The following is a 26,936-nucleotide window of genomic DNA, read 5'->3' on the forward strand; positions in this document are numbered from 1 at the left end:
ATGAACTCAGATAAACAAATTTCTAAAATGTGGAAAGCAAAAACCCTAAAAGGAGGATTATTTTGAGAATCGGAAAATCTATTACACATTTGCAAAACATTTTGGGGAAAAAGACAAAAGAGAGAGACAAAAATACTTAGGTTTGCATAAGAAGAGAGAAAATTTAAGCAATAGATCTAAGACCCAGAGAGTACATTTACTCTTAACTATCTCTGAAACAAAAAGAAGAAACTGAAACATATATTAGAACAGAAACACTGATTAATGAGCAGAATGAAAGCTAATTACAAGAGCAGGAGTGCCTGATCACGGCCCAAAAGAACTTAAAGGGCATGGAAGTCAAGATAAAAACTACTCAGTTACCTTCATCTCTGAGACTTCAACTAGAAACACCAGAAAAAAGTAAAAATTTACCCTAAAAATCATGTAAAATCTTCTGATTACCAACTATTATTTGATAAGCGGCCAAAAGAAACAATAAATCACCATCACCAGGGAATAATGAAAACAGGACAATAAAAAATTCTGAAAGGCAAAAATCCAAAAGGGCTAGCAACATGAGCTAAGTGATAAGAATCTCCTCCGCTGTGTGAATTCTAAAATTAAAGCCTTTGCTAGCTGGAATTATAAAGAGGGATTGTGACAGTTATCAACAAATTTACTGGAAAGTCGGAGTTCATTCTGCAAATAGATTCTTGTTAATTAACTGACTAAATGATTAAAACCATTCTAAACACGACACGGCCATTTTTTTATGGGGATAATGAAAAATGAACAATGTTCTTTCTCCTCAAAGACAGAAATCTGGAATGGAAAGTTTGCCAAGTCATCACCTTGGTCCCTTTCATCAGTATTTTGGAATTTTCCAGAAATTTAAAATCTGATACAAAAGAAACCTTATATCTAATCATGAATAAAAGGTCCTATTAGTCAAAAAAACATGCTTTATGTTCATACACTTTTATTACATAAACAGAACCTACTTTTACGTCTGCAGAACAAAATATCTTTTATAAAACATCGCTTTTAACAAAATACAGCTTTCAATAGGTCCTATTTAGAATGGTTTCAGTCCTATATTCTTGTGCCAGAGAAATGCTTTTAGAAATAAGATTTTGCTCATGACTGTTTTAGTTAAGTTCTAACAGGTACATTAGAATCAAAGGCACATTATTCAATTTATGCTACATCTTCCAGAAACAAACTCAGTTGACGTCCTTTAGAAATCCATGGAATACAGCCCAGACAGGATAAAACATAATGAGTATCAGTCCAAAAACGATTGCAGAAGACAGAAAATATTATTACTAAAGCTCAGAGATTCAATAAACTCACATAAATTTACTGCAAAGCCTTGCTCTGGGCCCAGCAGTATATTTTATTTCTTTAGAACATCGGTTGCCAGGCCGTTCCAATTTTTTAAACACATCAACTCTTCCTTTTCTCTTTGAAGACAAAATGGTGAATGGATTCGATTCAGCACTACATTTTGTGAATTAGACACGTGGCATTTATGGTTTAGAAAACAGAAGTCATGTACTGCTGAAATAAATTTTCAACCAAGAAATAAAGAATTAAACTGTACTCTATTCAGTGGTTGAATCTGTATTATCAAAATTAACTGCACAACAGTAATCATCTCAAATACCATTTCAGTTGCTCTTAAACGCCACCTTAACCCAGTGTTCTGACTTGGGTGTGCATGAGTCCAATATGGGAAACTTGCTTAAAATGCAGAAACCCTAAGCCCTGGGGTGAGGACTAGAAAGTTCAGCGAGAATCCTTCAGTTCTCCTCATGCAAAAGGATGAAGAACTAATGCATAGATCATAAAGAAGGTACATTAAAGACTTAAACACCTTTGATGTGTTATCAATAAAGTTACTGCATTTGAATTCCCTGCATTCAATTTTAGACCCAATTACAAAGTCATTGTGTAATTAAGAATTTTATACTTTTCTACAAATCTTCATAGTGCAGGCATGTCTAGCTATTTTTAACCACAGGGTCCAAGAATCTGAAAAAGGGTTGGCAAGGATTTTACCACAAAATTCTGGAAGAGGCCATCAGGGTACTCCCAATACTCTCTAGTGGGGAAAAGGAAGCATAGAGAGGTCAGACGTGTTACCTTAGGTCAAAAGACTCTTTGACTGGAGAGTCAGAGGCCAGGTCTCCCCTTGATTCGGGGTCCTTCCAAGTCATGGAAGTGCTTGAGGTTTTTAGTACTCAGGAAAAGTAAATGGAACTAATTTCAAACGTGTTTTAGGGGCAATATACTAGAAGCATTATCAAGAGACAAATTGCTCTGTAGTTGAAAAGTAAAACCTAACTCAGTATAAACGAATTACCACTAAGGAGAAAGGAAAAGGGAAACTGTATGTTCTTCAGCTCCTGCTGTAGAACAGGGATTGCCCCATTTACCAATGAAAGACACTGAGAACCAGAGTTTATAGGCTACCTAAGACAGTTTTCTGGAGCTTGAATCCATGATTCACATACAATGGGTTTAGTGTATTCTGCTTAGTCATAACATCACAATTATTAAATCTTTAATTACTAAAATACGAACTTATGCCATTTATTTTATTTAATTTTTTTAAAGATTGGCACCTGAGCTAACAACTGTCGCCAATCTTTTTTTTCCCTTTTTTTTGCTTTCTCTCCCCAAATCCCCCCAGTACATAGTTGTCTATTTTAGTTGTGGGTCCTTCTAGCTGTAGCATGTGGGACACCGTCTCAGCATGACCTGACGAGCAGTGCCATGTCCGTGCCCAGGATCCGAACCAGCAAAACCCTGGGCCCCCAAAGTGGAGTGTCCGAACTTAACCACTGGCCACGGGGCCAGCCCCATATGCGATTTATTTTTAAAAATCACATTTACTACTCATCAAATTTCCATTCTTTCTAAAAATGATCTTTGTGTTTTGCTATTTTCAAAATACAATACCCACATGGTAGACGTTACTACTATAAGGTACAGAATACACTTTAATTAAGAACACAGGTAGCAACTTTACAAACCCTTAATTGAATTGATATAGTCATAGTTATTATGCATATATATTAAAATACAATTTTGAATATATAAATCTCTTTCTTATTTAAGATGCTTTCTTAACTCATCGAATTTTTCTCCTTCTCTATTGTATACAAGTAAGACTCTTTTCAACTTCTCATTCTCACTCGCTTTCTTCTATTGAAATTATTTCCCACCAATGGAGTATTTCTTTCACTAGCAGCTGGCACAGTGACATGCTAACAGCACATCTTAATGTTTGCTGAATTAATGTTTAAGTTGAATTACTGTAGCTCATTCTCATCTAAATCCTGTTTAAATCCATCTAAATCTTATATCTTAACTCAGAATGTTATTTGATGTCTCTTTAATGGCGAGGGTTGTCGTTGTGCTTTTGAAATACTCCTACTGTTTCCTAATGGTGGTCTTATAAATCTAGGCCTATAACTTTCTTTCTACAGCTGATATAAAGAACATTATATTTAACTGCCATTTATTTTCCTCAGAGAACTGCTGGTTCTTCCATGCTGTGTAACTATTTCTTACCTTATTTGTAACTTAGTATTTTGAAGATTTAGAATACATATTTGAAAACACCCTTTCCTAGATTCTGAATAAGTTGCAATAGGTTGAATTAACTCAAAGAAAACAACTTTTCTTATCCTATAAACTGATTATCTAATTATCAATATTCATACAAGGGAAGAGTAGTGTTAATTGAAAAAATTATTTATATTAATGTTTGTTTTTAAAATGCTTTTTAGTATGCCGACTTCACTATGGGTGTTTGAAATTGTGCAGTTTCACAAAGTGGTGGATAAAAATAACACAGCTCCAGTGAAAAGACCCAACTGAGGAGAAGCTATCAGTCCCTCAGGCTTCTCATGTCCACTTGCTCCTCGGGCGGTAACACCTTTATACCTAGCCTGGACACAGCAGCTCGCTTCCGCTCTTCTCTTCGCTGACTATGTAAGAAGATAGGCACATCCTTTGGAACACAATGCCTCTCCTCAGGCCCAACATGGAAAATCAGTGAAATCCATTCCTACAACTGACTGCCTTAGGAAAGAGAATTTTCGGATTCCTTCCTTTCCAGCTCCTGTTAAGTTAAAGGTAGAGGCAATAAGCCAATGTGGTGAGACAGTAAACGGGAACTGACATAAACAAGCAATAAAAGCCTACTTCCTTCTTGCCAATCAGTAAATAACAGAAAGGGGATGCTTTTACACTATAAAAGATCAGAGAACAATAGAATTTCAGCTGTATGGAAACTGAGAGGCCATAAAATTTTCGGTACCTTTTGATTTGCAAAATGATTCTGAGGACTTGACCACAGAGTTTGTTTTTGATTGACTCATTAAGGCTCAGTTTTGACCAAGCATGACCCAAAGAGAGACTTTCATAGAAGATGGTCACAGGAATGTTTAGAAACGTAATCCTGCGTACTGTTCCGTTTTACGGAGAATAAGGATGTTCCAAAAGTACTGGTTCCTCCTTTCACAGGGCGGGCCGAGAGTCTGTCCCAGCTGCAGGCCTTTCTAGTCCATCTCGATCTTTCATCCCTGCCTCCCGCCCCGCTGTGGGGCTGACAGGCAGCTATCCTCAGCATGCTGCCCCAAACAGCCTACTCCGTTTAAACTTGCTGAGAGTTTGCAACCAAGTACTCGCTAGTGACAACACACCCTCCGGGTCTCTGATGAATCAACACTGCTCGATTTTACTCTGTTCGGGCCCGTTTATATCGGGTTCTTAAGTTCACGTATAGGGGAGTTTCTAGACAGCTTAATGTTGAGGGAGGAATTCATTTTCCTTTTGCTAATCAAAAAGGTAACAGGCACAGGTGAGTCCTTAAGTTGACATACAGGAAATCGACCTGTCACCGAACCCCTAACTGGAGCGCACAGCAACCACGTGTGTAGCGAGCAGCAAAGGTCCTCGGCCCCTTCCTCGAGCATCTTCATTTCCACGACCCCCGTGACAGCCAGTCTGGACTCCGCGCTCGGTGCAAACCACGGTCCGCCCCAAGTAAAGCGGACGCCCAGGTGACGGAGCAGGGGCACTGCGGCGCCCCAGAGCCGTATCCGAATCCTAACCCCAGGACAGTCTAGTATGTCCACGCGCCCGGGAAACGCCCCAAGCACCCTGCTCCTCGAGCTGAGTCCTCGAGGCCGCTCCTTTCCCCTCCGCGCCCCAACCTGTTGGGCGGCATCCCTGAGCTCCTTCTTGCCCAAATGTTTTGGAAACTGTCCACGGAAACCCTGAGGCCAGGGGATGTGACGGGCGACCTTAAATATGTAGAAGACATGGAGCCCAAATAGCGGCCCTAGGGGGCCGGGCCTCGCGGGGGTCGGGGACCTGGAGCCGGGCCCTGACCGCCGCGGCCGCGCGGGCGGTGCCAAAAGCGGGCGGGCGGCGCCGGCGCACTCTGGGCCCCGAGCCTGCAAAAGGGGCCCCGGGAGGGCGGCCGGACACCTCGCAGACAGCGAACAGCAGGCGTAGCGGCCGCCACCCCGGGGCTCCTCGGCCAACCCTCCGCCCGCCGCCGCCGCGCCCGGCCCGCTCCCCCAGGACCCTCGACCCGAGTCCCGGAGGCGCCCGCGCTCCCCGGCCGAGCAGCCCTGAGGCATGGAGCCCTCAGCGCGCCACGGCGAGAGCAGGAAGAAGATGGCGGCGGCCGCGGCGGCGAGCTCGCACGCACCGCTGACGCCAATGGCGCGCGCCGGCCGGCGGGCCGCGGAAGGCGGCGGCGGCGGCGGCGGCCCGGGCTCTGGCGAGGGGCGGGGCGAGGCGGGGAGGGGGCCGGCCGGAGGCGGAGGCCGGGCCCGAGGCTGGAGGGAGCTGGCGGGGACAGTGTGTTGTGTTCGGAACATGGCGGGCGTCGGCGACGCGGCCGCCCCGGCAGAAGGCGGCGGGGGCGGCGCGGGCGGCCCGGAGCGGGACGGGCGCGGCGAGGCGGAGCAGCCGGGCGGCGGCGGCCACGGGGCCCCGCCGGCGCCGCAGCACACGGAGACGCTGGGCTTCTACGAGAGCGACCGGCGGCGGGAGCGGCGCCGCAGCCGCGCAGGTGAGGCGGCCGGGCGGGCGGTGCTAGGCCGCGGCGAGCGCCCCCGGGGCGGCGGGAGACTCCCAGCCGCGAGCGGCGCTGCCTCCGGGGCCGCCGGGCTGCGGGCGCGCGGAGCCGCCGCCGTTCCCAGGCTCCCGCGGCGCGGCGGCCGCTGACAGCTCGCCGGGCGGGGTCCGCGCCGCCCCGGGCCAGGTGAGTCCGAGGGGCCGCTGCCCGGGGAGTCCCGTCCCGGTCCCTTGACCGCTTTCGGAACGTCTTAAAATAAACGACCGAACCGGCCCGGGTATCCCCACGCCTGGGGACCGTCGGCGAGCCCCTTCCACTCTCCGGGCACCCCAAACTGGGAAGCGCGAGGCTGATTTCTTAATTGTCTTCATGCCAAGGTGACTTCTTTTTTTTCTGATTTTTAAGCGAACTTGAACCATAGAAACCTGTTAACTTGCCCTGCAAATATATGTTCCGCTTCTGCAGCTAGCAATGTGGCAATGACCGTGAAGTTCATTACTTTTGCCCAGAACAGAAATTTTTGGCACTCCTCAAAATGATACCTGTGAACTTTTCCTAAATCGAAACTGAAGACACTTAGAAGAAAGATTGGCTGCGTAAGATGCACTTGTGAATCCTACTTTCAGTGACCGAGTTTAAACCTATTGTTATAATATCGTTTCTTTAAGCTATAGGGTTTATTCTTTTTAAATAATTTTTTAAAAATTGCCTTTGCATTCATATTGCAGTTGTGTATTAGGCTTAAAAGAAAAAGGAAGGTTTTCAGATGTATGTTTCATTGAATATTGATTGATTACTACATTTTAATTCCTTCATAATCCTAAATTTTGAACAGCAACCAAACCATAACTCCGTTAAATTGTTTCTAACTAACGAATTGCTTCTCATATCCCATAGGACTTTGCAGTTCGGGCAAATAAAGGTTTAAATCCTAAGGCTTAGGGCATCATTGACGGTACTTGGGTATTGAAAATTTAGCAGTACTTAAATGTCATGAGGCGGATCAGGTGAGATCCTGATTGATTTGCTGATTCGCAGAACTAGACATAGGTTGGATTTTGAAAAGTTAAGTACAGACTCTGCCCTGTTCAGTCGTTTTCAATTAACCACTTAAGAATTCTCAACTCTACTTGCTCTAGTTGTCAGTTAAACGCTGGCTCATGAGAGTATTTACTTTCTGAATTGGCAGGATCTAAGTAAGACAAAGTATTAAATCTCTCAGCTGTCTGTTTACTTACTGAGACCTCAATATTAAAAGCACTCCGGTGCAAATAGAAACAATTGTGGCCAGGTTTCACTGTAATTTTTAAAAATATTTCTGAGTTTCAGGAAAACCAGCATTATTAAAGCCTTTTTCTGTTTGCGTGCGCAGAAAATGAAGTTGTCAGGAGCCTTTTGATGAGCACGGATGTTGGGCTCTTGGAGTAACCCCTAACACACATCCCTTGACCCTCCCCGGCTGGGTCTGGATACTCAGTACCATGGACTTGGTGACTTCATTACACGACACATGCATTCTTCATCGACGTGGGTTACTGAGCGTGGTTTACCTAATGTGTTTAAAGCTGGACTTTTAACCCGTAGTTGCAGAAAGTCGTTATCAGGGAGACACCTCCAGCTTTAGTTGTTAGGGTAGTCCTCATTGTTTCCCCAATCCCATCAGTTATGTGTGAGGAGAGATGACACTATCAGCTCTTGGGGATCAAGACTTAAGTGAGAATCCCAGGAATATTTCACCTGGAGTCACCACCCGTATTGTTCCAGCTGGGCCTCCGCATGGGCCCCTTATTCTTTCCCCCGGTGTCTGTCCCTGGGTGCCCACCCTCTAACTGATGCCACCTTGGTTGGAGGCATCCTCACTAGTGATTAGAATTCTTTCAGCTTTTCTAAAATGCGGAGGCTGCTGTGTGTCTTCTGCATTCGCCCTGCTTCTCCAGCGTTGCTCCCTTCCACTGCTTTGTGACCTTTCCTTTTTCTCCTGTCCAGAATTTGAAATACTGTTCCCTAGGGGCTGGCCTGGGCCAGAGGACCTTTGAGTGGCACCACCTAGCGTCATGTGAGAAGCATTTTTCCCTGACTCAACGTCTTCCAAGCCTGGGTGCTTGTTCTTAAGGTGTTTCTCATCCGTTTTTTATATTCTGGTGTGTCCCTCCGTAAGTTAGGGCATCCTTTGTCTTTCCTTTTGAAAGTCATAATCTTAGTGTCTTGGTGGCCTGACCACCAATTAATTCCAAAGTCCCCTTTATCATTTCTCCCAAGGAATTTAAGACTCATAAATAAGATGTTCGTTGACTGTTGTGACAGCCTAGGATTCCATGAAAGAACATACACATTAGGTGCTTATCCACACCCTTCCCGTGTGAGTACAGTAATTCAAAACATAGTGTTTGAGGTTCATGTTTTTGTTCTATACCTGTCCTTCTTCCTTTGTACATTTAGAAAATATGTGTGAATGTTAGTTTATATAGCTACAGCTGTATATACCATATACATGTATCTACGTCAAGGGTAAGCTTTCTTTTTGTTTCTCCTTTCAAACTCTTCTAATCACTTTGTTCTCTGAACTTCCTTTTTGACAAATGTTGCCTAGCAGTGGACTGTTCTCAGGTGCTAGTCCTTATACCTTAACAGAGTTAGAAGTTGATATCCACTCATCATTCCGTTTTCATTCTCTCGGAGTGGCCATGGTGTATTCCACTGTTGCCTTTTGTGGTATAGTGGTCATCAACCACTACAGATTCATCTCTTCTGTCTTCTTTTTTTCCTTCTCTTAAAAATACTACCAACTTCTGTTGTCTTTTTTGCCATAAGACCAGATATGTACCAATAAGTAAATACTACCATGTTTTTGTGCTCGTTCCCCACTTCCCTCATCTGTGGAGGTTCTAAGTGGGAGAGTTTCTGTACAGCCATATTCCCATTTAGGAATCGAGATCCAGCGAGTCAACTTTGGACTAAGAATTAGGCAATCTGTTCTTGGAATGGTTTGGTTGCTGAGTTGCTTTGTAGACTCTGTGCTTGCTTCGACCGCTTACCTAATTCCTTTGGCTCTGTTTCGTAACTCCACTCCTAAATAGTTGAGTGTCTAAAGTGTCTGCATTGGCTCTGGTGACCATGGAGACAACAGTAGAAGACGTGGTGTAAGATAAGTGTCACACCTGCTGGGGAGGAGGAAACAACGCGCGTGTAGTCCAGGCGTTGGAGTACACAGAGGAATGGGTATTGCTTGTGAGACAGAAGAGCCTGGAGCAAGGTAGGGGTGGACAGTGTTGTTTCTGACTGTAGCAATGCTATGGGGCCCATTTTTTCCCTTCTTTTTAAATGGTGACTCTTAACTTCTAGAGCTTGAACTTATTATCCTTCTCTTGCTTCTCTTCTCTGCCTTTACCATTTTAGACGTCTTACTTTACCTCCCTAAGCAAACGAGCAGAGGTGGGAAGAAAGACCAGAAAAGCCAATTGAGCTCCCTTTCAGCACTTCCCACAGAAGATTTCGAGTGGGACAACGGTTTTAACTACTCATATTCACTATGTCTTATAGTTTGTGTAATTGAAAACAAGTTCTTCTTATAAATAATGTGTTTTTATTAAAATATGTTTTCATTTAACAAGTCTTCATCCTCCATAGAATACGTTACATGGTTATCCTTAGGGCCCCAAACTTATCCTGATGGATGATTAAAGGCTGTGATTCTGAAGTTATGCTCTAGAGTCAATTAATTCCTCATTTACAAAGGAAAATAAGACTAACTGTAAAACTAGCTGGGAAATTACTTGGCGTAACTACAACCCTGATACAGATAAAGTAAAAGTTTCTTCTTTTCTGGCAGACTATTGCTTTGCTTTTAAAATTCTCACTTGCTTTACCTAACCTAGTACATGTAGTTGAAATAAGCAGTGAAAAGTTACTCATTTTGATCTTTGACCAGTTCACTATCTTGGCCTTTTTTGTTTGTTTTTGTTTTTTTGGTTTTTTTTTTTTGAGGAAGATTAGCTTTGAGCTAACATCTGCCAATCCTCCTCTTTTTTGCTGAGGAAGACTGGCCCTGAGCTAACATCCATGCCCATCTTCCTCTACTCTATATGTGGGACAACTACCGCAGCATGGCTTGCCAAGCGATGCCATGTCCACACCCAGGATCCGAACCAGCGAACCCTAGGCCGCCGAAGCGGAACGTGGGAACTTAACCGCTCTGCCGCCGGGCTGACCCCCTGCCTTTTTAAATGTGTTACTTTAGTCTGGTTTACCCTCCAAACTTCAGCCCTAGTAGCTCATTTGTGGCCCAGTTTGGGGAATGCTTGCATAAAAGAAGTCTTTGGAAAGACTATATGGCATTGACTGTCAGAATAATGATACTCTGTTCCCATTTATAGTCCTTTACTTTGTAACCTTGTGACTTTGGAAAAAAGCCATCACTCTTTTTGTACATGTTTCCCATCTATAAATTTGTAAATTTGTGAATATTCTACCTGTTTTTTACTTCCCTAAGTGAGACTATTTATAAATAGTTTGAAGGTCTTAAAAACTTTCATAGTATCTCTACTACAGTTGACTTAGGAAGGCAGAATTGCTGTTGATTCCTAGTGGTCTTGTACAAGAGTGTGCCTCTATATTTATGTAATAAACTTACATTTAATATTTTGCTGTAACCTTATTAAAGTTTAGTAAAGTTTTACATTATTTAAGACCATGGAGATTTGCATGTTTCATAATATTTTCCTAACAGTTAACCAATATTACTTTCCGGTTTTTTTTAATGGTCAGTGCTATTTTAAGAAATATGTATTTAGACATATTACTGACTATATAAATATATTTATGATTACTTATTACTTTTAATTAATAGTTTTTTATCCTGGGTTCTTATTTCTAAAACAAGTTATCTCAGAAGATACTTAAACATAGTATTTCTTTTGTTAGGGATGAAGAAGAAGCAATTTATGCTATTCTTTTTCTTAATTTAAGATGCTGGATCACAGAGCATTTCTGTGGTAGGCGATGAATATTGATTAAAAAATACTCTGGAGGAATTGATTTATATTTATGATTAGTATTTTCCTTATATTAAATATTCACAGTTGGCAAAACTTAGTTCTTCTAATATAGAAGCACTTGTTTATATGGTAATTAAATAGTAAAATACTTGTATTTTTAAAAGACCTCTACTGAATGATATTTCTTCTTGATGAGAACTGGATAAATGGACTAAAATTGGTTCACATCTAAAAAGTTAAGTTAGTGTTCAGAAAATAAACATTTGGATTATTCTCTTTTGGGAAATAATTTACTCTTAAAATATAAAGACAGATGTTTGGCACAACGAGTGAGTGTGACTCTTTTACTAAGAAGGAATGAAATACCACCACAGTATGGGAAAAGTTAAGGTACACTTAGCTAGCAGAATTCTTGCAGAGTGGTACCCATAGGGAAAAGAACTATAGCCTTCTTGAATAATTAGCCAGGCCACTATGCCCGGTATCACAGGACAAGTAAGTTCAGGTGAGTGTGAAATGCTAGAGAACAATGTTTAAAAAAACCCAAAACACTGAAACACAGCTACACAGAAGATTTAAGTAGCTTCCTGCACAGTCTATCCAGGGCCAGGGAGAGATGGGAGTGGACTGGGTGAAGCAGCAGTGCTAACGTAATAGCTCGGATCAGGGGGCTTCAGAATCACAGGGCTCTTTCTCTCGGGTTGAAGCCAGATTAGGGCTGGGTCATCTTCTCTCTTGTGACTGTCAGATAGATGGATGATAATTAGGGTATCAGGGAGAGAGCACACTGGACTTGAGTTCAGAGATCTAGGTCCTATTCCCAATTTTCCCCTTAACTTTTCACTGACCTTGGACAAGTCTCTTAACCTCTGTGAGCCTCAGTTTCTTCATTTGCAAAATGCGAACGCCATTATCTGCTCTCCTTAGCTCTCAGAATTGTTGTGAGAACTTTGTGAGGTCGTGTGTGCAAGACCTTTGTAAATCGTCTCTTGCCGTGAAGTGGGAGGATCCCGATCCCTTAAGCAGGGCCAGTTCTCCAGGAGTGGGGGAGAAGGAGCCAAGATCAAGCTTCCAGATCTCTCACCCCAGGAAGCGTGGGTCTTTCATTAGTACTGCTTTAATGTGTCATTTAAAACCATTCCCTCGCCCATTACTGTGCTGTAGATTATACACCAACGCTACCGTTAGATTCAGAACTCGCTGGGGGCTGGACATCGGGAAGAGTGGGATCTCTGGTACCTGCTTTCACAAAGCTCATGGGCTGGTGAGGGAGCCGGCTAGTTAACAGAGTAACGTCATCGACGTAAACCCCGGGGTGCTATGGCAGCACAGAGAGAGAGGAGGATGGAGGGGTGGTCCCAGTTTTCCAGAAAGAACAGTGTGGCCTGTTTACAAAAGCACTTGAGACAATGATAGGCAAAATAACCTAGTGCCAAAAACTGTACCAACGTGCGTTAGGGATAGACTGCTTGATTTTGAATTTTGGCTCTACACTTGCTTCCTGTGTGACCCTGGAGACTTCCTTAACCTCTCTGTGCCTTGGTTTCTTCACCTACAAAATGGGCATAATATGTCTCATAGTTGTGAGAGCTGTGCACTCAAAACATGTTTTTAGCATTTGATTTTGTAAGTGCTTGCTTTTAAATTCTCCGTTGTGGAATCTAAATTGGTGTTTATAACTAAAATTCTTGCCTGACACAACACAGTTGTGTCACAACACTGTTTTATATTTGTAATATAGTTAAAACGCTTTTGTAGGTTTATATTGTGTAACTTGTTTATGGAAAATTAGTTACTTAGGTTATATGGTTTGCTAAACATATTTTATTGGTCAGCGTACCTTTTATCCATGGGAACAGGACTGCAGCAGTAGCATCAATAAACGTTGGGTAACCACCGAACCAGAACTGGCTCGTCCTGCAGGTACTGTGGAGTTAGTAGTAAGGAGTTCAAGACTTTGTGGCGTGCTTTTTTGCAGTGGCCATAGAAACCCCCTCTCCGGCAGGCAGCCGGCCTGCCTGGAAGGCAAGCGGGAACAGGTGTTACAGAAACGCCCTAAGCCTCCGTTTTCTCTTCTGTGAAGTTGAGAGATGACTTGAGCAGGGTCGCAGGACAGGTGTGTGACAGAGCTGGGGCCAGACGCCCCTCCTGATTGCTAATCCGGTGCTGCTTTCGTGGATCGTGCTGAGAGCTTGGTCGTCTGCAGTCCTCAGGGAAGACACACTGTGGAGGCTAATTTTCTAAATAAACAAGGGTATAGCTCTCTCAACCTTTTGATTTAATTTCCTTTTTCAAATTTTTAAAATTGTGGGATAACTTGTTTCTGTGTCTCTTTAACACGGCTGACATCCTCGTGGGCCACCCAGCGTCGCGCCCTGCACTTACTGAGGACAGTGCGAGTCTGCCCTCCCCACACGCCAGGGCGCTTACTGGCTGCATCGTGGCACCTTGTCCTCTTGGGGTTGGAAGTTCAGGTACCTGTTGGGTTTCCCTTTACTGTCACTTAGACACACGCACAGAGGAGAGGCTTCAGTGGCTGCTGCACCCAGGGAAGCACCAGGAGCTTGTCACTGTGTCCTTGCTGTCTCCCCCAGTCTCAGGACACTTCTGTCTCATCAGTCTCTTCTCGAGAACCTGGTATTCTCTGCTCTTCTCACCTCTGACTTCTGATTCTGTTTTTGTTCTCTCTCTGCCATGCTCCTCTCTGTGATTTCTCGTCCTCTTTGAACGATATGTTCTTTTAGTGTTTGTTGAGCACCTGTTATGTGCGGTACCCAAGGATGTGGAGGTAAAGGAAGAAACCAGGCAAGGAGATGAGTGTAATATGGCACAGGCAAGCATGGGAGGTGCAGATGATGTAGGAGCCAAGTGAGGAGGGATGGATTCTGCTGGGAAACAGGCACATCCTCTCAGGGCAGGTCATGTCTGCATGTGTTCACTTTTGGAAAACAGGAAGGGAGTTCTCAGGCCAGCAAACGGTGTGAACCAATTGACATGTTTGCAACAAATGAAAAGTAGTGTAAGTAGAGAGTTGTGACCTTGAGATTCAGGGAGGCAGGTGTGAGGCACGACTGAAAAGACAGCCAGGGCCAAGTTGTAAGGGATCAGGTGTTGCCACTGCCGAGGTATCACACCTTACCTGGAGGTAACGCAGAGCCGCTGAAGGCCGTCCGTCGCCGGTCTGTGGATATGCTGACTCCGGCTGCCAGGCCAAGTCAGGGCTGAAGGGAGGGGAGATTGGAAGCAGGACACCAGTCAGGAAGCTTTCGCAGTAACCTGAGAGAGAAGATGAGGACCGTGCTAGGGCGGAGCACAGAAAGAAGAGAGCAAAGTTAATAAATGTCCCAGTGCTTGGTGAGAGGAGAGAAGGGATGGTCAGAATTGGCCCTGAGTTTCTGGCCTAGAATGATATCACTGGTGATGCCATGAGCTCAAGTCGGGGCTGCAGGAGAGGGTGGGATTAGTGGGGAGGGTACTGAGTTCAGTTTTGCAGGTTAAAGGTGTCTGTGGGATTTCAGGTGGGTTTCTCCATACTCAGAGCTGGAGATATGGTGACTTTAGGATTTAGATGATAGTTTTAACCTTAGCCTGTCCAGCGAGAGGATATATAGGGAAAAAATAAAAGAAAAAGAGAGAAGGTGACTTGACGACCCATCAGAGAACGAGGCCCTAAGTGATGGCCGGTGTTTTACCATAACTCGCGTTTTGTTAGAATCTAGTGAATGGAGCACCAAACCAGCAGACACTCAGGTGGAGGAGGAGGAGCAGCCAAGGAGGCTTAGGTCAGAAAAGTCTTGAGCTACGAAAGAGAAGAGCACCACTGGTAGGGGGTGGCCAGCAGGAATGGGGAAGCCGCGGGTCAGATGCTGCCAGGGATTATGGTGAAGTGAGCTTTGGGACTCATGACTCAGCTCACTGGCATCTGTGAAAATTTCTGTAAGTGCAGTCTCTTCTGCTTTCTGAACGTCCTATTGCATCTCAGTGTTCACATGAAAGAATTGATATTTATAGATGCCAGCTAATCAGAACATCCTTTGCTCTCTAATTGGAAAACGGACTGAATAAGAGTTTAATTTTTTATCTTTCACTAGTTTTGGCTATTCTTGTTTGTAGCTCAAAAGGCTTTCTTTTTCTCCCCTTCAAACAGCAGATCTTGTTCTGAATCTAGCCAGCCTACAACATATTAGAGTGTATCTAACCCAAAACTTTAATCTACGTGGATTTGGTCATACTAAGGCCTTTTAATCTGGACATCTGTTAATCTGTGCAGTGCAGTACAGTTCGTCCCTCATGTCCGTGGCTTTAGCTGTAAGTGTCCTGACAGCACAGTGCTCCTAGTGCAGTCGATGACTCGCCTGCCCTGCACTAGGCTGCAGGGGGTGGAAGTCTGCTTTTCTCTCCATCTGTTTCAGTCCCCAGGCATCTCTCATGGTATCACTAACTCTCCAGACAGATTATGAATCTGGTATTTAAAGAAATGTGTGTGTGTATAATTTTCTTTTTGCATAATATAACCCCTATACATGAGCAAGCCACCTGAACTGATGCTCAAAGAACTAGCAGTCTGTTGCGGTGCTGGGACAAGTAAGCTGTTTTAGGCCCAAAGGGAGATAGTAAGTCTTCGGAGTCTTTCTAATAGCTTTCCAAGGGATTTTTTGTTTTCTTTAAAGATTTTATTTTTTTTCCTTTTTTCTCCCCAAAGCCCCCTGGCACATAGTTGTGTATTTTTAGTTGTGGATCCTTCTAGTTGTGGCATGTGGGACACCGCCACAGCATGGCTTGATGAGCGGTGCCATGTCTGCGCCCAGGATTAGAACCGGCAAAACCCTGGGCTGCCGAAGCAGAGCGCATGAACTTAACCACTGGGCCACGGGGCCAGCCCCTCCAAGGATATTTCTGACTACATACTTTTTTCCCCTTACCTGCAGACTTTAAATCCTAGCACACACATAAGATGCAACTCCTTAAGTCGATACTCGTAAATGAAATCAGTCTTCCTTTTGTCATTTTTCAGAGGGAACACCAATACTGTATTTGGGGAAAGGACCGCAAGGCCAGCTCAGAGCGTAAAGGACAATTTGAAGCCTTTGGTATCCTGAGTTCTGGGAGAGAGTTTGGCCTCCTGGGGAGCAAGAGCAGGAAGGTGCCTGTGAAGTCAGGGGTCCTGAGAGGTCATGGAGGTGATGGGCTATCAGGGAAGTGTGGCAAGGATATAGTTGGCATCAGGCCTTAACAACCTTAGCTTCTCAACTCATGTCTGCCAGTTACAGCCCAGTGGAAAGTGTTAACCTTCTTTGGCCTTACTTTCCTCATCTGAGATGAGATAACTTTGGGTGAATTTGTTTTGGAGGAACAGAGGAAGCAGGTGGACCAATCCAAGGAAAGGGAGGTCTTTCAGATCTGGTTGAGATTCTACTTTATATGACTTCTTATGATTATCATCATGTTGGTAAGCCTTCTCCTAGGTAAATGGTATTATTTAGACACTTTTGCGGGATCTCTGAGGCTGAAGAAGCAGGAAGAAGTTGCACCAGTATCCATGTAGTTCACACAGGATTGTTCTTGAACTGAAGCAGTGTGTGTTAGGTGACTTGGCTCCCTTTGATGTACACACACATTAATTGCATATATATATATATACACATACATACATACATACGTGTATATACACACATGCATATATACACATATGTAGAGAATCATATATATATAGAATAGCCATTTTATATATACTTGATATCTACTCTTTTTGCCTCCCTTCCATCTTTCCATCAGTCCAAGTCCTGTATCACCTATAAGACACAGGACTGGGTTTTCACAAAACACTTTTCTGACTCTTGTGGCTCATAGTAATCATCCCTTCTATATAGTCCTGTGGCATTTTCAGTTTATAGTACACAGAGCAGCATTTTTCGGACCAGTCTTTGCTGATCGTTTGTGTGTAGTTGTTCAGTTCTGGGTGCAGAATTATAGATTACTTTGTTTTATTCTCTGTTGTTTTATATATGTATTACCTATGGCCCCAGCTAGCATGTAAGTTCCTTGATAAATACTGTTGTTTTTGTTTTGTGTCATTTTCTTTTCCTGTAGAGCTTTCATTGTTGAGGTTCCTCAGTGCTGAACTAACAAGAGGGTACTTCCTTGAACATAATGAGGCCAAGTATACAGAAAGAAGAGAAAGAGTATACACTTGTATGCGAATACCAAGAGAATTGGAAAAGGTACTATTTTTTTTCTATTACCAGACATCATTTTGAAAGTTATGTCAACATGTTAATTATACAAAAAAAATTGTGAACAGCCAGAGTTTTTAAAATATTGGAAATAATGTGATCACAGGTAATTAAATTTATTGGGAGAGTAGGAATTCCCATACAGGAAGAGGCTTTTAAAAAGTATATTTTTAGTCTGAATAAGATCCAGTGATTCTTTGCTACTTATTAAACTTACCATATTTCTATGTAAGTCTCATCCAAGTAACTTTTTCCAAGGAATTAATCTACACTTCTTTAGTTCTCTTCAGTTTTGTTTTACTAGAAGTAGGTTTTTTCCCGTTCAACATGATCAGTTATTTAACTTCAGCCTTTTTTAAGATTTCAGTTTCTCAGAAAGTCCTTATATTTAAAAACATAAATGACAATCTCTTCAAAGAGAAGACAGTTCGTTTGCCCTTCTTCACAGAAAGCCTCATGTCAAAGGATAAGCATAGTTACAGCAGCACTGGATCCTTACTCACCACGTTCCCTGGGTTGTGTCCGGGTCCGTTAGGACCAGTCAGATATGAGAGGAGGACCACTCTTTTCCTTCTGCTTTGCTCAAGTTGGTGAGTCTGAGCCATTCTGAAATTTAATGCTAGAAGGAAAGAATTAAATAATTCACCTTTAGCTATATTGAAACATATTTTCATACTTTTATGGTACCATAGAACTTGTAATATTCCAATCACTTCCTTAGAATCGTACGTCCTATTAGAGTGGCGGTCAGAAGAGTTTTCTTGGTTTGCTTTTTCAGTGTATCATTATAACAAGAGATGTGGTGGGTGATGAGAAGTAAGGACCCAGCTGGTTTGGCTGATGTTCTCTTATTTCTGACAGTCCGTCAATTTGGTAGATGGAAGAGAGCCAGACGTGGAGTGATAATTTGAGAAATGTTGCTTTACATAAGTTCTTGGTGGCATGCCACATGCTGAAATTTCAGGAAGGTCAGTACGTGTTAGGGCGAGGTTCAGAGAGATGGGGAGCAAGGGAGATTTGAGAGGGAACAAATATGACAATGAAAGTTTGCTGCCTTTGGTCAGGATCATTAGATATGCTTAGTTACTGTGCTGCTGCTTTGTTAGGGTCCATGGCGGAGCCAAGGACCTGGTGGGTGAGGATGGAGGTAGAGGAGTGTGTGGGGCGCTGTCGGCAACACTCCTCCCAAATGCAGTAGCACGTTTGTTTTGTATATTGGAGTTTATTTAAGATTTTATTGTGGGGGTGGTGGGTAATGTCTCTTCTGCTTGCCAAAAAGAATTTTTAACTAATTCTTGTCTTTTAAAACACTTCACCCTGCTTTCCAAAACTCCCTTTTTCTTCCAGTGATAAGCCAGGGATGGAAGTGTGAGGCAGCCGCAGGGATGGTCTTCTGGGGCCTGTACTCTTGTCCTGGACATTGTGAGCCAGATTGAGGTTACGCCTCTGGTCTCAGCCCTTTTCAGGGGATGTTCTTCTCCCACCTGCCTGAGCAGTTCTGAACTCCCATTTTTCTCTGGGGGGAACACAGAGCAATTTGCTTGTAACCCCAGGCCAGACTTTATGGGCACACCCAGGGGACTGTTTCAGATTGGGGAGGTGTCCGTCAATCCCCTTTATTACCTCTCCTGTGGCAGAAATAATGAGCAGCAGCAACATCCCCTCATAATTCTGTCACCTCACCAGAGGCAGGTTCAATACACACATTCTTTTTTTCCTACCAGCAGCATTGAGATAGCAAGCAAGTTTCTGGGTAGATTTCTCACAGAAACTAGTGAGCATTTCACGTTTGTTATTGTGAGTATTAAGTTGTCAAGTTCTCTTCTGGGGGAAATGCCCACAGGCCTTGTGAGACTATATTACAAACCGGTGTTTTTCTAACTATGGTCCATTATGGGACCACAGATGGGTAGAGTAACCCATATGGTAAGTTGCAATCAATTAGGATTGTTTTTTTTTTTTAAGAAAAGAGTAGAAAAAGTATGAGGGACTGCCTGTACCAAGGATAAGTATTTTTTCCTGAAACTTTGGTTTCATTTGTATATATGTAAAATGTATAATGTCAGAAAAGTTGAATTAACACTGCTAATGCACAATTGTAATAATTTTCTAATCCTGTTTGTTTCCCATGACAGACACTTTTAGCTTTAGGCCTATTTGGGAAAATTTGGTTTGTGTCTTAGAACAGCACTTCAGAAGTTTTATTGCCTAAAAAGTATGAAAGAATGCCCTATTTTTCGATTTAGAACAGTTTCGTCTTAACTTCTAAAACTAAGTGAAATGTACAGGAAAGCAGAGTTAGGTTTCTGTTTAATTCCAGGCCCACGTGTCTCAGAACAGCGTGAATTCCCTCTGCTGTCTCTGAGGCCTTTATTTTGCATGAGTAGGCTCTTATTGTAAGAGTTGGGAGGCATGTCTAGACATTCATGTTAATAACTTATTTTTTATTGGTTTCATTTGTGTTTACGTTGTCTGTTCTAATGTATAATACCTTAACTCATTTTTTTTCTTGTTTTTTTGGTAAATGCTATGATATTTTCACCTGGCTTTTCAGGAAGAGAAACTTGATGATTAAAAAGCACTTTGCTTGTAGGGTTGCAAATAGTATAAAACATGGAATTAATGTTGATACTTTAAAGTCGAGAGAAATGTCAACTCAATATCTCTTACCAAACCTGTTTGCCAATGTAAAAAAATCCCAGGATTTTTGTGTAATATTGTCAGTGGATAAACACATTGTACTTGGTATTTAATAAAGGTGACTTGCTTATATATTTAAAATAGTATTTTTAGTTCTTAGCACTTTTTTTCACATTTGAACTTCTCATTCTAATGTAAAAGTATAAAATTTTTGTTGTTTTGTTGGCTTTGGGGGAGCATTTCTTCTTTTCCACCACAAATCCCTTTTCCCCCTGCACTTCTTGTCCCAGCTCTGCTACTAACTGTGTTTGTGATCCACTTGGGGTGCTGTGTTTTTCTCTTCTATACGACTGAGGAGATTGAGCTACACTTTCTCTGCATTCTAAACTGAGAGGCAGGTTGCGAAGTGGTTAAGGGCATGACCTCAAGAGCCAGCCTGCCTGGGCCTGACTCTTGGCTCTGCAATTTATTAGCTGTGAGGCCTTGAGCAGTTCACTTCTGTCCATGTGCCTCAGCTTTCTCATCTGTATATTAATGACGTGGTAAGCCCTGTGTAAGGTTTTAAAATCTTTTGCAGTCCTCACTTCAGCAAATTGGGGAATGCTCTGCTTGGGAGAATCCTTTGGAAGGTCTCTTGTCCAGTGGACGTCTCTTTGCAGTGGGGTACAGGTACTGGCACGCAGGACAGCAGGAGGTGATTGGGAGAGGCCTGGGTTCGAGGTTCCCTTGGGTCCTGCTTTTTCTCATGTTATACTTTTAATCTTCCTCCTTCTTTTGTTACTAAACTTGACTTCTAACCCTGCAAGGGATGTGATTTTCTGACTCTCAGCCACCTTGAATTGCTGACCACAGGTAAAAAGAGCCTTTAGGGAAAACTGTCTTCCCCCTTTCCTTTCCTCCAGGCTGTGTCAGAGGAAAGCTTCTCTCTTTCATGAAGGATTTAGCTGATGGCCATAAGAGTTGACACACCCTCCCACCCTGACATTTTCTGCCCCGCCCTCTACAGGCTGGCCTCAGCAGGCACATGACTGGAGCTTGTGGTTAGGACAGACAAGGGATGCTTTAACTAGATTCTTGGTGAAAGCTGGGCAGGGATCACCAGTTTCCTAGAGAGGAAATTCCTGGTGAGTGAGTGCTCACTACTCCACACCCCACCTTGACTGGCCAGTTACATCCCCCCTCTGGCATCTAGTTCTGTGTTAACAATATAACAAACAGCATTTATCAGATAAGGGTTAGGTGCTAGGACGATCCTGAGCACTTCAGATGAGTTAGCGTTCAATCCCTCCACAGCCTCCTGAGCTGTATGAGCTACATGAGCTGCGGGGACTGTTAGAGTGCCGGTCCTTCACCTGCCCGCTGTGGCAGTCTCACCGACAGCCAGACGGCTCTCACCTCCAACCCACATTTTGCTGGAAACTTGCGAGTGTATATTCTGTATTTTGACTCCATAGGAACAATTAGCCCTGCACCATGGACAAAATTAGCCATCTGTGTGAATCCAGAACTGCAGGAAATAGAAAAGACATGCTCCCCATGGTATTGTCCAAAATTCCCAAATATATTTAAATTCTAACTTAGAGAGATACAGATCACGCATTCCCTTATTTATTAATTTTCTCAGTCTTTGAGTACTTACGATGTTCAGGCACTTTTACGGTGTAGAACCACAAAGACAAACCTGAGACTCATGAAGCTAATGGCAAGGTGATGAGCAAAAGAGGTCGACTTTGTGCATGCAGTTTAGGGGTGTGTGCGTGTGCACATCTGTTGGGGTGGGTATGCTAGGAAGATCCGGAGGTGGGGAATTGTTAGGTACACACAAGAAAGGGCGGGTGCGCTGGGAGGGTAGGCTGGATCCAGTTACCCTGAATGTCAGGCTAAAGAGTTTAGACTAGTTTTGGGAGGAAACTATTAAAATGTATTTCTTAGGAGTACTCTTAGCTGTGTGTGTAGCAGAACACCTAATGGTGGCTTAAGCAAATAAGTTTTTAAGTTTTCTTTAACAAATCTAGAGAAAGGAGATCTCAATTGTGCAGCAGATTAATGAAGCCAGCGTGGACTCAAGGCCTTTTTTTTTTTAAAGATTGGCACCTGAGCTAACATCTTTTGCCAATCTTTTTTCTTTTTCCTCCTTTTCTCCCCAAACCCCTCCCCCCCCCAGTACATAGTTGTATATTCTAGTTGTAGGTCCTTCTGGTTGTGCTATGCAGGACTCCACCTCAGCGTGGCCCGATGAGTGGCACCGTGTCTGCACCCAGGATCCGAACCAGCGAAACCCTGGGCTGCTGAAGCAAGCACACAAACTTAACCACTCGTCCCCGGGGCGGCCCCCTCAAGGCCTTTTTATCTTTCCGTTTCACCAGCATAGGCTAGTTGGCCTTCGGTCCTCTTGCTTGTTGCCTTTTAAGAGAAAGATGACAGCTGCTGCCTCAGGCGTTGCATCTGCGTTACATCAGAAAGAAGAGGAGAGGGGCAGCGCCACTGTTTTCGACTGTCGCTGTGTAAAGAATTAAAAGCTTTCCCAGAAGTGCCCCGGCATACTTCCTTCTGCTTATGTCTTATTGGCCAAACGGAGTTACACAGCCGTCCCCAGCACCTGGGAGACAAGGACAGTGAATATTATACTTTTCCAACAAAGGGAGAAACAGATTGAGAATGGCACTTGGGTCAGCCACCCCTCAGAGCTCTGCTTCTGAAAAATTAGCGTAGCAGTCTTCAACATGGGTTAGAAATAAAGCAGCAAGAAAGTCTCAAGATCTTTCCATGTCGTAATCTTTCTTCAAATTAAAATCAATTGATTTATTGAAATTCATTCCTCTTGTTAAATGCGTGTCAGATATAGGTTGTGATTATTATGAAGGCTTTTATCAAAACTACTTTTCTGTGGTTGCATATGTTTATGTAACCTTGCCTATCATAAAACATGGAACTAAAATGAAAATGTTTTTCACTTTTCTTTACCTTGTGATTCTGTGCTTTTTGGCAATCCTTTATTTCATTGTTACTATGCTGTGTACGTGGTAGTTAACACATTTTTTTAAAAAATTGAATTCAACTGCTTAGTCCTAAGTGGAACTACTTTGTTGTCTTAAGAATTTAGTAAAGTTTTATAAGCTTTAAGTTTGTCAGGTTGCAGGTATGGAATAAATACTACTATAGGTATAGAATATTTTTATTTATGGGCATAGGCTCTTGCTCTTATTGAAAGAGGAAAGGTTACTGTCACACGGGAAAATTTGGGGTCAGGGTTCAACAGCCTTAGCTTCTCATCTGCGGTCTGCAAGGAATAGCTGAGCGGCCCAAGCCAGGCCGTGAACCTCCTTTGGCTTTGCTTTTCTTCATCTAAGATTAGACGGCTGGGCTGGATGATCTCAGAAGGGCTAATAGTCCGTAACTCTGACTGAGTTTGCCTACATGGAACAGAGGAAGCTGGAGCGAATGGAAATATTCACACAAAGGAAAATTTCACATGACTAGTGGGGTAACGTAGTTCTGCTTTTTTGAGAGTCAGAGGGGGTACCATTTAGGAAAAAATAACTCAAGAAGTTCCTTTCAAAATAACTTAATCAAAGTATCAGATAAAGCCTTTTTGTTGTTTCTCAATGTGAGTGTATGGTAAGAAAACATAGTCATAGCCCATGTGTCACCTTTATTTCAAGGAAACAGTCCTGGGATTTCATTGTGAAACTAGGAGTATTTATTAACTCAGACCTATATTTATAGCAGTGATTTCTTGGACGTACTGCTCAGTTTCTAATTTCATGAAAATATGTTTGGGTAATCGTCCTTCTCATGGTGCAGCTCTTGGCTGTGACACACCCTGCCTCAGATGTTCCACCATGTGGCTGCTGAGAAGCAGGAGAGCCGTGGGGATCCTCACAGCTCAGCAGCTCAGCAGCCTTGGCTAGTGTTCCTCCATTCTCTCAGGCTTGTCACCAGTGCTTGTAGCAGTGGTGACAGCGGCGTCCATGTGCCGTCTGTAGCTGTCTTACCTTTCTTAACTCTCAGGGGACAGGGCCATTTTAGCAGCAGCACCAGCGGCTCCCTCCAGAAGTGGGGCTTGGAGGTGTTGGGGGAGCCCCCCAGGCATCCAGCGCCTCCTTGGCCTGGTGTAGGCCCTGCTTCCTGTTGGGTATATGGGACCCATCAGATGGTTCCACGACAACCAGACACAGACTTCAGGCCTCTACCCCATTCACTGATATGTTTAAAAGACAATTTGTGAACTTGGCACTGTGGGGCTCTGTTTATCTTTGTGGATTAGTAACTTATTGCTGTCACATTAGCTTTGGGGATAATCTTAAATCTCTCTCTTCCCCTCTCTTTGCATTGTGCTCTGTCAACCCATGGGGATCTCTCACTCAGTCTCTTATTCTCCTTCTTAACTGTCGTCTCTGCTTACTCTCAGTCTGCTGTAATGCTGCTGATCACTCCTGAAAAGCAGATGGAAACGAGAAGGTGTATGACCGCAGCCTGCAGCACGTCCCCTTTGCCTGCAGCAGCTGCAAATGCCCCTGTTCTTTAGCGCCGCTCTCACATGGGCCACAGGGTCCCAAGGGCACACCCAGCCTGTGCGTCACAACCCTGTTTGTCCCTTGTAAAATAGAAAGTCGTGGTCCCTGCCTCAAGGGTCAAGTGCTTAGAATATAACCATATTCAACATGGATTAAAAATAAGAGAAGCAAGAACATCTCAAGACCTTTCCATGTGCGTAGTCTTTCTGCAAGTGAAATTCCTCAGTTCATTTTTTTACCCTTTAAGAAATTTAATCCTCGTGTTAAATATATGTCAGGTGTATGTTGTGATTATTTGTTTTCCGTGGTTACCTGTTTCTGTAACCTTAGCTATCGTAAAAGTACTTGGCTCATGGTAATCCCTTTGTCCGCCATGTTCTGGGGTGTAGACTTCTGGGGGTATGAATTTTTGAATTCAGATGAATAAAAGTGATTGTATGATAGGGATGACTTGAAGCAGTAATTGCTTTCAAAGTCAGTCGTTTGTAAACTTTCTTACTGGTAACCCATTTTCCTTGACATTGTGCTTATAGTGGATCCCTGCCTGGGGGTTTCTTGAGAACTTCTCAAACATAGGATAAAGTTAGTGCTCCTTAGTAATTAAATGAAGATGATTTCTGTCCCTCTTGCATAATGATTGCATTCTGTCCACACAGCCTCCCACTCACATTGCACCTCTGAACGTTTTTCTCTTTGTTTGAAATTCTGTTCCTCCTTACTGTGCCTAGCAAAATCTAGTGCCTGTCTTGTCTCCTCTGTGGGAGATCTTTGCTAACTCTGTTCCTCCCTCCCCTGGGTGCACATTCCTTAATGCCATTGCTCCCTTTACACAGACCTACGCTCTTTGTTGATGCTTCCACAGCATGTCAGTCATCCGGCACTTACCACATAGTCTGTATCCACCTCAGTAGGTTGTGAATTCCCTGGGGAAAGTGTCCTTCCCTGATGACCTTTTATCCCCCAGTGTAGAATTGTGCACAACACTCTTTGCTCTTACAGGAGTGGACCCAGAGCTTTATAAAAAGTGAGACCAGGAGCTGGCCCAGTGGCCGACTGGTTAAAGTTCTGTGTGCTCTCCTTTGGTGGCCCAGGTGTGCAAGTTTGGGTCCTGGGTGCAGACCTACACCACTCATCAAGCCATATACAATAGAGGAAGATTGGCACAGGTCTTAGCTCAGGGCTAGCTTTCCTCCTGGAAAAAAAAGTGAGATCAGGGGCAGGAAAGGGAGACACTCCTTCCTGCTTTTCTCCTCCTTCCCGACTAACACTCCAGACCAGCAGCCTTGACCAGCAGCTGCTGTTTGGCAGTCGAGGTGGAGGAGATGGTATTTAGAGTTACCAGAAGATGCTTTGTGTAACTCAGAAAGGCATATTCCAGAATCATTGTGCTACTTTAATTTTAGCCATAACATTTCATTTATTTTGGAATTTCAAATGGCATTAAAAGGAAGGCAGGAGATTTTTTTCAAAAAGACAAACAGATTTTAAAAAGGTTAGGAAAACCCTGCTCCATTCTCCGCAGAGAGGCTGGCATTTTTATTTGTTTATTTCTTTCGAGGCTAGTATTTTTCAAATGATGAAGAGCAATATTAGTAGGTTCAAGGTGAATGTGGTGAGAGCTGGTTGCGTAAATTTTCACTAGCTTGTGATGTTTTGTTGACTGACAGTGTTACAGAACCATTACCATTTCATAGTTTTCTTAACATTGAAAGTTCAGATGTTAAAAACGTATGTTAAATCTCTTTTTTTTTTCTCATATATATACATAAGGCCAAATCCAGTACCAAGGTTGAGGCTGGAGGGGTGAGTGACAAGTGTCATTACTGGAAACAGTGCTTCAGTATTCGAAGCCAAGTCTTCTGCAGACTGGCTGAAGTCTATCCCTGCCTCTCCTGCTCACACACTGGGTAGGCTCCTGACTCACACTGCAGAGGGGTAGGGTGGCGGCACCCACCTCTCAGAGTGGAAGTGAAGATGGACTGAGGGCGCATGCACAGGCCCCGCGCACAGCACCCGGCCAGTGCCTGCTGTGTTGTCCAGGGACTGCAGAGTGCTTCCAAGTCCTTCCAGGCAAGATCTCCAAGGAGGCAGAAAGGCCAGCGAATGTTTCTGTCTTTGATCATTTTCCCTTATAGTTGTATTTTTTATTCCAAAGAAGAATCGCAAGATTTACCTCATAATTAAGCAGATTATTTTGAGATAATTATCTTTCTGTGTAAGTTTTTATACGTCATTACTCTGAATTTTAAGAGAAATAAATATTTTTTTTAACAGATTTTTTTGCTTCCTGCTTTATCTCCCCAAATCCCCCTGGCACATAGTTGTATATCCTAGTTGCAGGTCCTTCTAGTTGTGGCAGTAAGAGAAATATTTTTAAGTTGAGTATCTGCAGTTTGTGTCTCTGCTTTTCATTCCTGTTTGTACAAAGACCTTCCCGGTCTGTTTCAACTCTCTGCAGAGCTCCCGG

At 43.4% G+C, this 26,936-nt stretch overlaps 1 protein-coding gene across 1 annotated transcript in view; it reads left to right on the forward strand.

Annotated features, from left to right (window-relative positions):
• The first annotated feature begins 5,488 nt into the window (after positions 1 to 5,488).
• The window catches only part of TAPT1 (transmembrane anterior posterior transformation 1), a 61,780-nt gene continuing 40,332 nt past the window's right edge, over positions 5,489 to 26,936 (forward strand). The window contains exons 1-2 of the mRNA XM_044767787.2: positions 5,489 to 6,079; positions 17,170 to 17,300. Coding sequence (XP_044623722.1) covers positions 5,641 to 6,079; positions 17,170 to 17,300 — 570 coding nt within the window. The 5' untranslated portion in view covers positions 5,489 to 5,640. The remainder of the gene's footprint in view (positions 6,080 to 17,169; positions 17,301 to 26,936) is intronic.

The sequence above is a fragment of the Equus asinus genome, chromosome 3 (genome assembly GCF_041296235.1).
Source record: "Equus asinus isolate D_3611 breed Donkey chromosome 3, EquAss-T2T_v2, whole genome shotgun sequence".
Classification (NCBI taxonomy): Eukaryota; Metazoa; Chordata; class Mammalia; order Perissodactyla; family Equidae; genus Equus; species Equus asinus.